The 12,009-nt window shown below is 36.5% G+C and overlaps 1 protein-coding gene and 1 long non-coding RNA gene across 2 annotated transcripts; one reads left to right on the top strand and one right to left on the bottom strand.

The window, feature by feature from the left end:
- The first annotated feature begins 413 nt into the window (after window positions 1-413).
- LOC127969967 (uncharacterized) lies at window positions 414-3,065 on the top strand. The gene is made up of 6 exons (XR_008156449.1): window positions 414-1,001; window positions 1,102-1,157; window positions 1,552-1,646; window positions 2,347-2,419; window positions 2,534-2,704; window positions 2,994-3,065. It is a non-coding gene; the product is annotated as an uncharacterized LOC127969967 (long non-coding RNA).
- Window positions 3,066-5,693: 2,628 nt separating this feature from the next.
- On the bottom strand, window positions 5,694-8,417 carry LOC127969213 (SE-cephalotoxin-like). The gene is made up of 4 exons (XM_052571033.1): window positions 7,115-8,417; window positions 6,877-7,013; window positions 6,018-6,133; window positions 5,694-5,824 (listed from the first exon to the last, which is right to left on the bottom strand). Exons 1-4 carry the CDS (start codon window positions 8,352-8,354, stop codon window positions 5,701-5,703), a joined length of 1,617 nt encoding a protein of 538 aa, XP_052426993.1. The 5' UTR covers window positions 8,355-8,417; the 3' UTR covers window positions 5,694-5,700.
- Between the last annotated feature and the right edge of the window lie 3,592 nt (window positions 8,418-12,009).

Below are 12,009 nucleotides of genomic sequence, written 5' to 3'. Positions count from 1 at the left end.
AATGAAAACACATTAAATAGTTATTTTTTTATCAATCAACACATATTCATGTATAGCCTTATCCCAGTTAACACAGAACGTTCCCCTAACGTTCCCGTTTGGTTATTTTTTGGGGGAACCAAATAAGAACGTTCTGGGAACATTCTCTATTGGTTGTTTTTTAGTACCCTAAAGAGAACGTTCTGGGAACGTTCCCTTCAGGTTATTTATTGGCATTTTTTTATAACCTAAAGAGAACGTTCCCAGAACGTTCCCTGCAGGTTATTTATTGGCATTTTTTTATAACCTAAAGAGAACGTTCCCAGAACGTTCCCTGCAGGTTATTTATTGGCATTTTTTATAACCTAAAGAGAACGTTCTGGGATCGTTCCCTCAAGGTTATTTATTGGCAATTTTTTATAACCTAAAGAGAACGTTCCCAGAACGTTCCCTGCAGGTTATTTATTGGCATTTTTTTTATAACCTAAAGAGAACGTTCCCAGAACGCTCCCTGCAGGTTATTTTTTTTGGCTTTTTTTATAACCTAAAGAGAACGTTTCTAGAACGTTCCTTGCAGGTTATTTTTGGTTAACTGAGTTGCTGCAGAAATTCATAAGACATACAATGTAAGCGATTTGAAATTACAATAAACTGATAAAACACGCTAAAAATGTAACCTTTCATAGCAGCTGAAAACAAACCAAATTTGAAAGTGAAGTGACATTCAGCCAAGTATGGTGACCCATACTCAGAATTTGTGCTCTGCATTTAACCCATCCGAAATGCACACACGCAGTGAACACACACACACACACACACACTGTGAGCACACAGCCGATTTTGTAATGAGGGGATTGAATGTTACTGTAAATTCTGCGTGTTTTAATGAGCGCGCGCTGAACATTGGAGCGCGTTCATTCAGATTCAAACACTGGAGCGGAGGGAGTTGGCATGGAAACGGGCGGTCGACAACACTGGCAAGCTGCACGCTCCGTGTCTCGCTGCTGTTTTCACTGATTTCGGTAAGTTTAGTAAATTAAAATTGCACAAATATCATATGCCACTGTTCCTGACATCTCTTTTGCTTGTATTTGACCAGCATCTGTTGAATTTACTTCATAGAAATGGTTAAGTGTTTTCGAACAAGTCCGTGAGCATCTGAACCTTTATCAGAGGAGGTAAATGTATGCTAACTCCATAGACTAAGCTTTTATGAAGAGTTTGGGATTTTAATAACACATGTATGTGTAGATGAGAGGCATTGACAGTTCTGTAAAATATTTTCTGGTCATTTTTCAATGGATGATTGAAAATAGGCTTTTTTTTAATTTAACCTAAATATACACTAACGTTACCGTTAATCAGTGACGTCATTACATCAGAGTCACAGTTCAAACGCATTTTGATCTAGTCTAATGATAAACAAATATTGATAAAAACTGTTCAGGATATTTATTAAATACATATTCTTTCTATTTTCTACATTTCTAGTTGCTTGGTTTATTTAGATAAAACTGTCGTTGTATACTGAATATTGTTGGCTCTGTGACAGATTGCTTGTTATATTTCTAGATTCTTCTAGTGCTTGATGATCTTCTGCATCCCATGATGAGCAAACCTCCTGTCCAACAACATCTCCAAGGCACACTGATCCATATGACTAGCAGGTTTACCCCAAACATACACTAATGCTATCCTTACCAATTTCTGAAATAATATTACAATTTAAAATAGCAGTTTTTGGTGAAATGTAACTTATTCCTGTGATGTGCAGCTGTATTTTCAGCATCATTCCTCCAGTCTTCAGTGTCACATGATCTTCAGAAATCATTTTAATATGATGATTTACTGCTCAAGAAACATTTCTGATTATTATCAATGTTGAAAACAGTTGTGCTGCTCAATATATATATGAGAGAGAGAGAGAGAGAATTCTTTGCTAATAGAAAATTCTTCTTGACACTAACTTTTGATTAATTTAATGTGTCCTTGCTGAATAAAAATATGAATTTATTTTTAAAAATGTAGTCTACATTACCATTTAGAAGTCTGGGGTCTATATAACAATCAAGCTTTAAAATAAATAAATAAACTCTATGCTGTTATAAACGGTTTACACAAATATAAAACAGCGCTGTTTTTTTAACATTCATATTTATCAGAAGTGTTTATTTGGCAAAGAGCAGCATATTATAATGATTTCTGGAGGATCATATGACACTTAAGACTGAAGTAATGATGCTGAAAAATCAGCTTTGATCATAGCAATCAACTGACCCTTCGCAAAACAAGCGTCCCCTCTTAAATACTGTAGCTATGTCTGACAAGCCATGCTGCTCTCACAGTACACACCTTGTTCTCACACAGCGAAATATACATTGTGGACCAAAGAGGAAACTGACAACACACAGACAGAAGAAGACAGAGAAGGTCACTTCTGGTATGAAACAAGTGTTCAGCTTTTAAATTTGGCCCCCCTTTTTTCTTTTTTTCTTTTTTAAGAAATTCAAACAATAAATAGTGTTTTGATTTTTTAATCAATCTTCTCCCACAGATCCATCAAAGTCCTCATCTTCTGTGTTTGAGTTGAACAGCTGGGCAACAGCTTTTGAACAGCTTTCTTCATCAAACATGCCGGGTTCCCTCTCATCATGGTTGATCGCTGCCAGCGTACGTAGTGTACGTATTATGTCCCTGTGTCAGCGGGAAATGGTCCGACAGTCAGGTAAACGACCTTGTTGCAAAAACCCTTTTAGCGTAAATAATCAATTGCTATTTGCAGTTAATGTAGCCTACTTTGTGTAAATGGCATCTATCGCTAATTTTTATCTCGCTGCTCGCTGACATCTATATTTTACCACAAACGCCCCTTTGAATATCCTCTTCAACAGTGACATCTAGCGGTAAACTGTTATTACGTTATAATTGAGGTACTAGGCAATGGCAATGACTGAATGAAACAAGAATATCACTTTTATTTGTTATAATATTACTATTCTTTGTTATATTTACAGATGACTGTTGTGAAGATGGAAGAGTGCAGGATCTACAATTACACTAATAATAAAATTTTTGAAGTAGTTTGATTTTGTTTCGCTTTCTGCCATGTTTTGAATGTGATGCTCAGCCTACAACCCAATGATTGTGTTTGTATTATTATTTTTTTAATCAACAATTAAAAAATGACAAAACAATGGACTGTAAGCTGATTATTTCTATACAGTCGTATGTTATTAAAGTAAATTAAATTGTTAGTTGAATGCTAGAAATAACATTCTGGGATTAATAAAACTCCTGGCAAACCAAAAACAAACCATAAAAAATAACGTTCTGGGAACCAAAAACTAACGTTCTGAGAATGTTAAGAAAACTTTCCTGGCAAACTAAAAACAAACCATAAAAACTAATGTTCTGGGAACGTTCTGGGAACCAAACACTAACATTCAGAAAACTTTCTGGGAACCAAAAACTAACGTTCTGAGAACGTTCTGGGAACCAAAAACTAACGTTCTGAGAACATTCTGGGAACCAAAAACTAACGTTCTGAGAACGTTAAGAAAACTTTCCTGGCAAACTAAAAACAAACCATAAAAACGAACGTTCTGGGAACGTTCTGGGAACCAAACACTAACATTCAGAAAACTTTCTGGGAACCAAAAACTAACGTTCTGAGAATGTTCTGGGAACCAAAAACTAACGTTCTGGGAACCAAAAACTAACGTTCTGAGAACGTTAAGAAAACTTTCCTGGCTAACCAAAAACAAACCATAAAAAATAACGTTCTGGGAACCAAAAACTAACGTTCTGAGAACGTTCTGGGAACCAAAAACTAACGTTCTGGGAACCAAAAATTGTTAGCTGGGATGCAACAATTACATATGTAAATTTTAAAAACTTTATAATTATGACATTACTTATTTAATTTTCATGTAACAGCCAGTTAATTATTAATTTTTAAAATAATATTTATCATGCAAGCAGAGAGATGTCATGACAAACGTTTAGTGATCATTTGAACACGACTGAATCCATTCAATGCGCACATTTTCATTACGCAGAACAGAACACTTTGAGCGAGTCTTAATGTTAATGAACTTCACTAAACAGATGTGTGTGTTCCGCGCAAACCAGCAAAAGGTAAATGTGCAAACATGTAGGACAAGTAGACAATGTATCCGTATCTAAGCTGATTATTAGCCTACTCTTGAGAGAGAACTGATTTGGTTTTTGAGAGACTGAGACGCGCAGCGCGGCTGTTTGATCTGTGAGCGCGCTGTGCTTATTCATTCGTTTCACATCGTAGCCTAAGCTTTAAATCGTTGCCTTTTAAATATATACAAATAATATAACGTGTATGATGTATTATTATAGGTAAAATTACTCTTGCAACGCTCTGATTTCTGAGAGATAAACAGAGAGGCGACAACAATGCAGTGTTTGATTTGCGCTCTTTTCACTCATAAAGTTTACATTCATTCACTTCTGGCGCTGATGCCCTGGCTCACCTGTTATCAAGCAAACACCAGACTGTGTCAGCTTCAGTCGAGTATTCAGGCAGAATTATTAATTGTCCGTTAATCGTTTTTTAAGCCATTAACCTTGCCATTCCGAATAAGGTATTCGGCTTCAGGCACAACCCTAATTATTACATATTTTATTTTTTACATGCAACATAAATAAGGTCATATAGTAACAGCTCCACGCAATATTGTAATTCCAAAATTCACATTGTACTTGCAAACACTTTGTGTGAATTATGGTTAATGCATGCTGGAGTAGTCGATTGTTTCCGACAGTGCTCGACTAGTCTATGCAGGCACTTGCACAGTATGACAAAAATGTCGCTGTATTTATGTGCGCATGTCCAGTAGAGCCAAACGTATCCATTCTAGCCTTGCTGCGCGCATTTGTCATATCCCGAGCTTTGCGTGTGTCTGTGCACTTTGCCAAAGCATCATTCATATACATTTTTGACCACAGACATAATGTCAGCAAAAGCAGCATTATTAAGTAAATAAAATGAAAATAAAGTACATACAAATAATTTGACCTTACAGCTCCAAACTCTAGAGGGCCAGTGTCCTTCATAGTTTAGCTCCCAGGGTCGGACTGGGGGTAAAACCAGTACTGATTACCACACCAAAGGAAGAGCGGGCCCTTGAAAAGTATGAATCTGAAATATATTTTATTTTACCTGGATACTTTCATGGGTGGGGGTCATGGGGGCCCATCAGGACTGCCTTTGCATAGGGCCCATGATCTTGTTTAACGCCCCTGTTAGCTTTAACCCTAATTATACACACTTGAACCTAATCAAGCTCTTACTAGACACACTAATCTTCCAGGTGTTTTAAGGCCAGTTGGAGCTAAGCTTTTCAGGACATTGGCCATCCAGGATGTAGTTTGGAGACCCCTGTCCTACAGAGTTTTTACTTTGCACATGCTTTTTGATCATTACAAATAATAATGTCAAATTATTTTCTTAGAATAAGAGATATGCTGTCTCTCGCATCACAAACATTATCAGTAGTTAAGTGTGTGGTCTTGAAGAAGACCCTTTTTTCTCTCATTTGGACTCGGTCTTGACTTGGACTCGAAAATTTTGGACTTGGACTTGACTTGGACTCTAACCTCTTTGGACTCGGTCTCGACTAGTCCTGGACTTGGACTTGACTTGGACTCGACAAAGCTGGACTTGACTACAGCTCTAATACATGGTCTTCAGATACATGGTTGTGGAACCAGAGCATAGAAACTTCCATCTCTTGTATTGTCCTTGGCAATATGGCACATAAATCCTTGTCGCGTTTTGAAAAGCTTCCCTACAAGGCCATCACTTTTCCCGCTATAGGGTGACAAAGAACACATTAGAACACAATCACAGACATACACAACATAACCATATATTTCAATCTCAATAAAACATTTGACATTTCTGAGATGGGTTAAATTCTTTTTCAGTTAAAGTCTGCAGACATACATGTTTCATAAAGGATTTCTTTTTTGCAACTATGAACTGTATTTGTATTGGCACTAACCTACACACGTAGTATTCGACTCCAGGAAACCTCTTTGATTCATCATATGAGACCATGTTCCTCTGTTCCCCCTCCATCCATTTCCAACCACTTCCTCCACACGGATCAACCAGCACCTGAAGATTAAATACAGTAATTACTGAAGAAATAGGAGAGAAGTCATCTCCTTGCCTACAGTCTGTCAATTGTCCTGCATGTGTTTGTTATAATTTGTCAGTAGAAACTTCTGTGAGTAATAGTGAGTATCTTTTCTGCTCTGTAGACTTTTCATTGAAGCTAATATTCAATTCTGAGACATTTTGGTATTTGTAATTGAATGTCAGAAATAAGTGTTAATACTAAGCTAGCACCTTCAGCGCATTCATGTGCTGCGTTTATGAATATAATATTGCTGCTGTGTTTATTCATATCATTATGCTGCTCTACTGTGAATTATTTCTGTGAAGTTTATATAATATTAGAGTACTTAATTTTTTGCTGTGTGATATTCATTGCCAGTATTTGGGACTTTCAGTTTTAATGTGACCTATTGTGTTTACATATGTTAGGACAATGATGTATCACGTTGTACACTGCCACAGAAAGTTGATACTGTATATTGTGTTTGGTATATTGTATAGGTTCATATGATTTGTTTTGATACTGAAGTCTTAATCTGATTATTTCTTTATTTCTGTTTTATTGAACCACACACACACTTGAATATATCTTCAGTGTTAAATAAACCCCTTTGATTGAAGTTGACCGCCTGATCCACTCCTGTGTTCTGACAAACACATCAAGAGGAAGGCTAGAGAAATCAGAACTATCTTAGATTACAATCCTAGTTCAGCTCCTTCACAGTACTGCACTGATGTACCTCATAGCTATTGGCCTGATGCTTTCTTCCATCATATTCATAATTACAGCATTGATCGTTTACAAAACCACTGTGCCACCCGCTGTCAGGTCCAATGGCTTTGCACACAGCAAGTTGGGCATTAGAACGAACAGCATCTGTAAATCACAATGATTTATGGGTTAATTAAGCCTAATGCTTTGAGAGGATCAGCCTCTGATCTGATGAGAGTATATGTAAAGTGAAAGAGTTTACATACTGCTGAGCACCCCTCCGGTCTGAACCCACTGGAGGTCCTGACTCCTGCAGCCCTGGTATGGGTCTCCTTTCCACGGGCTCACACAAGTGCAGGTCCTGTCATGATTGGAGGATGAGCATTTGGCGTTTACTCCACAGGGTTTAACCAGGCATGTGTCAAGACATGTCCCAAAGGAGCCAGTGCAGACCTCATGGTCCTTACACACACTGTTCTGTGTGCAATTGTTACACGTGTGAGGTGTGAAGGATGGACAGGGTGGTTTTGGGCATTTATACTCAGCAGGCAGAGGGTGTGTGGCGGAGCCCCAGCCAGGCGAGCATGTGGCCTTACAGACAGTGACTCCACCTTCAGATTTGCACTCAACTCGTCCGTTTACCTGCTCAGAGTAGCACACGGGTAAAGCACTCCACTGTCCTCCAGAACACCCCACAGACTCGGGGAAGGGCTTCAATAATCCACTACATTTAATTTTGACCTGCTGCTGGGCTGTGCTGTGGTACTGCTCCTTACAATGGTTGTTCTGAAGATCTGCAGCCTTCAGAGGGCCACATCCATTTTTATTGAAGAGTCTCCACTGCTGTGAAACATAGTCCTTAAAAACCTTCTCAACAAAATCAATGTTCTCTGACTTTCCAGTGACCATTAAATATTTAGACCAAGCTAAAACAGCTTCCTTTTCAAGGGCAAACATGTAGCGCACAAAATAATCAATCTGGTCAGTGTAGTATTTTGTGCACTCTACTGGCTCAGAAGACTGTCTTTGGGAGTCCTGGACCAGCGACTTGCGAAAAACATCCAGAATGTTGTTTTCTTCTCCAGTGCCCATCATCATGTGGTGAAAGTCTGTGAGATGAAACTGAAAAGAGTTTTCCTCTGTGAACTGAGCTCCAACTTCAGACAGATAGTGCCGTTGGGTTATCGTACCATTTTTAAGTTGTGCATGTAATGTGCTGATGTTCCTAAACTTATGAATCACATTGCTGTATTTCACAACTATTTGTGTCCACTGGGTGTCATGTTGGACAGACTCAACTATTTCTTGTGTGTAGTCCTTCAGCTCCTTGACGCTACAATAAACTGTTGTCAGATCAGGGACTGGTTTATAGATCATACCATTGATCTTACTTTCCAGAGCGGGATAGTCAATAATACAAGCTGGACCGCGGTACATCTTATGGCACTCACAGAATAGTTGTGTGGTGTCCTTAATGGGTTTACATTCTCCATCATTACAGTTCATTTCTGAGCAGAAACATCTGTATAGAAGCACATAAAGGACAGTGAGGAAAGTCTTCACAGTATCCATGGCAGCTTAACCTGTTAAAAAGAAAGTATTAAGTGTAATTAGAAGCATTGAATATGTAGCCTACTTTCTTAAGCCTAGTGGCTTAATTCAGTTTGTTTATAAAGCCACACACTTTGTTCTTTGGTGGTAAAGATGCATTACAGAGGATTTCTTATAGTCCCACTTTACATTAGGTGGCTTTAACTGCTATGTAGTTACATCAACAAAAATAAATAAATATATAAGTACAATGTGTTCATATTGTATTGCTGCTATGGAGGGATACAGGTAAGGTTAACAGACAGGTTTGGTGGTATGGGTAGGTTTAAGGGATGGCTCAATAAAGTAATGAAAAATGTAATTACAGAAATAAATAACAGATCTAATTACATGCAGGTGCTTTTTTTATTTAATTTGGCATTAGCTTACACATAAAAATATTTAATTTATTTTTAACGATTTGCATAAAGAAAATAAGGTTGCACTTTATTTGAAGGTGTCCTTGTAGCAGTGTAATTATACATATAAGTACTGAGTAATATTAATAAACTACATGTACTTACTACATGGTTAGGGTTTGGTTTAGGGTTACTTGCATGTAATTATGCATAATTAATAGTTATTATAATAATAATTACATGCAACATATGTAACAGCCTCCTATAAGCAGTTACCAATTTTAAATATATATTTATATATATGTGTGTGTGTGTCTGTGTGATACAGTGACAGAAATTATGATACCTGTTGGGATTCAATATGGTCCAAACTTAAACTTGTTAAAAAAAAAAAAAAAAAAATCTTAATCATCAATGAATTCACTACAAAATAGTTCCTAAATCTCACTACTAGGAAAACATTTTTTTTTCTCAGTTTAAGCTTTCCTCATCTTCTAACTGTAATTTCTGAGACTCTGTAGGCACATACAGACATATGTTTTGGGATTGCCTTGAAGTAAATTTTTGTAAACAGGTATCTATCAGTCTGAAAGAAGTAGTGGAAGTTGAAATATCATGCTGTTCTAAGATCTTGCTTTTAAATGATGACTCTTCTTTCAGTTTCTCTCAGTCCAGAGAAATTTTATTCTCTGGATTGACTGGAGCAAATTACATTGGCATCCTCCACACTCTTTAGCTTGATCACACTGGATGTACTCTTTCCTGGACACTGCAAACATTGAGCTATCAGTTACAAGGATGCACAGTGCTACTCAAAAAACGGTAGCACTTTATTTTACAGTCCTGTTCCTCATGTACATACTATGTACTTATTATAGTAATTACAATAACTATGTAATAACTAGGTACTAACCCTGAACCTAACCCTACCCCATGTAGTTACCTTGTATTACCAGAACTTTCTCAAATAAATACACTGTAGGTACACTATAAGTACATGTTAATACACGTACTGTAAAATAAAGTGCAACCCAAAAAACTATTTCAGCTTGGTTAGTAAAGTGACATGTTTTAAATGTCTTTACACTGTACCTGCCTTCTGCAAATGTATGTAATTATTTTGTTATACACTATCTAGGTGGTACCAAATGTGATACAGAGGGAGTGGGGGAGGTTTTTTTTAATGGTTGCTGTGGGTGGGTTGCAATTTAAAATGAAAAGATTCAGTATGTTGCACTTTATTTCTACTGATATGTCTGTATAATGACTTTCTGAAACACACAATTTGATTAAAAATGTTCTTGATTTACCTTAATTTGATTTGGTGCAAAACAGACTATAAACCATTACAATCATGACTCCATTACAATCATGACTTGTTTAACACATATAGATAATGTGCATAGTTAGTAAATTGTTGCTCCCAGAGGAGTATGGGCCTCCGTTACTGAGTGTGGTTCCACCCATGTTTTTTTCCTCACCCAAATATCTCAGAGGATCTGCTGAATTTGTTACATTACAGGTGAGGTTTAAAGGAGAATTGAATGAACTGAGGAAACTAGGGCTATAAATACCCAGGAAAAATGATCAACTAAAAATACTCAAGTGAATATAATTGATAACCACAGAAACAAGCGAGAACAAACCAAAAACCAAGACAGACCATGTCAGATGTTGTTGGAGTTCAATCTTAATAAATGTTAAGGGGTTAGGTCACCCAAAATGCCAATTCTGTCATCATTTACTCACTCTCATGTCATTTTAAACCTATAAGAGTCTTGTTCACACCAGATATTTTACTGAAATCTGAGAAAGTTCTGTCTTTTCATTGACAGTCCATACAACCACTACTTTGAAGAAACTAAATGGTCATAAAGGCATAAAAAATATTTTAAGTGATTTAAGTCTTGTGAAATGACATGATAGCTTTAAATGATGAACAGATTTAATTTAAACTTTTATTTTAATATAAACATAAAATTCAGAGCAATAATGAAGAAAATGTAAGGAAGTAAAATGTCTAATGTTAATTTATACAGTGACTCAACTTTCGTAGAAATTTTTCAGGAAACCTAAAAACCTGAGGGTAAACCACAACATCATATTCTCACGTTCAAAGAAACAGGCCAGCGTCTAGTCACTAAATCTAATAAACTTACAGGAAATGAATCAAATAAGAGTAGTGATGAGTTTTGCTGTAAAAACAGCAAACAGAAAGAGAGAAATATATTATATTGCCTCTTAATGAAGCACACTTTTTTAAATATAAAACAAAAACAAAAAAAAGGTCTACACACGCTCTTCTAGCCTATAAGTCATTATGTACCTTAAAGATGTGAGTGAGTCGAATTTAATGTGCTTCTTGTGCAATGTACGACCACCATTGAATCTGGCAATCAACGTTCATTTCTCTTAATATTCAAAGTTTATAAATTATTGTGTGCATGTCACAAATAATGATTGAGATTTTGAGAATTTGTAGCTAATTAAAAATTTGGGGTGGCACCAGGTGTGTAAGGATTACTGGAGAGTGCTTGTTTCCCAGTCCTTCCTGTATATCTGTCACATCACCACCTTTCTCCTCTCTTCTTATCTTCTATGATCAGGACATCTAAAGTCCTCATGGCACACATAATGCACTGTGTGAAATCATGCTTATCATGTTTGCTATTATCTTAAATGTCTTAAATGTGATTGGTTCAGCAGTCTCATTCCCACAGCAACAGAGCAGATTACAAAAAAGCCTGACAGAATTTAGGAAAACTCTGCCCTGCTCTGCTGTGAGTGGTGTGTCATTTTTAAAGTCCCCATGAAATCAAAATGAAAGTTTTTTGGGTGTTAGTATCAAGTCTAAAGGTTATCTATAAGGCAGTGTGCTCCAATACAGTGACAAAATTCGCATTGAGCAGGCATGTGATCAGCTGGAGACAAAAAAAGAAGGAAAATCTGACCACGCTACAAAAAGTCACGCCCCCAACACTCATTATTAAAAATATATATTTTATCTCATTAAAAGATATATCTTATATTGTAAAAATACATACTGTCCTGTAAAAAAATTAAAAAGCAGCATTTAATAATCATGACAACAATACAATGAAATATTTTAATAAAGTACTACAGTATAATATATGAAAGTATATAGAATTGTTATTATTATTAAAGTACCTGCCAAAAGTTGGGAAACATTACAATAATGAATGATTTTGAAA

Source organism: Carassius gibelio, chromosome A4 (assembly GCF_023724105.1).
Source record: "Carassius gibelio isolate Cgi1373 ecotype wild population from Czech Republic chromosome A4, carGib1.2-hapl.c, whole genome shotgun sequence".
Lineage (NCBI taxonomy): Eukaryota > Metazoa > Chordata > Actinopteri > Cypriniformes > Cyprinidae > Carassius > Carassius gibelio.
The sequence above is the reverse complement of the archived record's forward strand: the minus strand, read 5'-3'. Positions and strand labels throughout refer to the sequence as shown.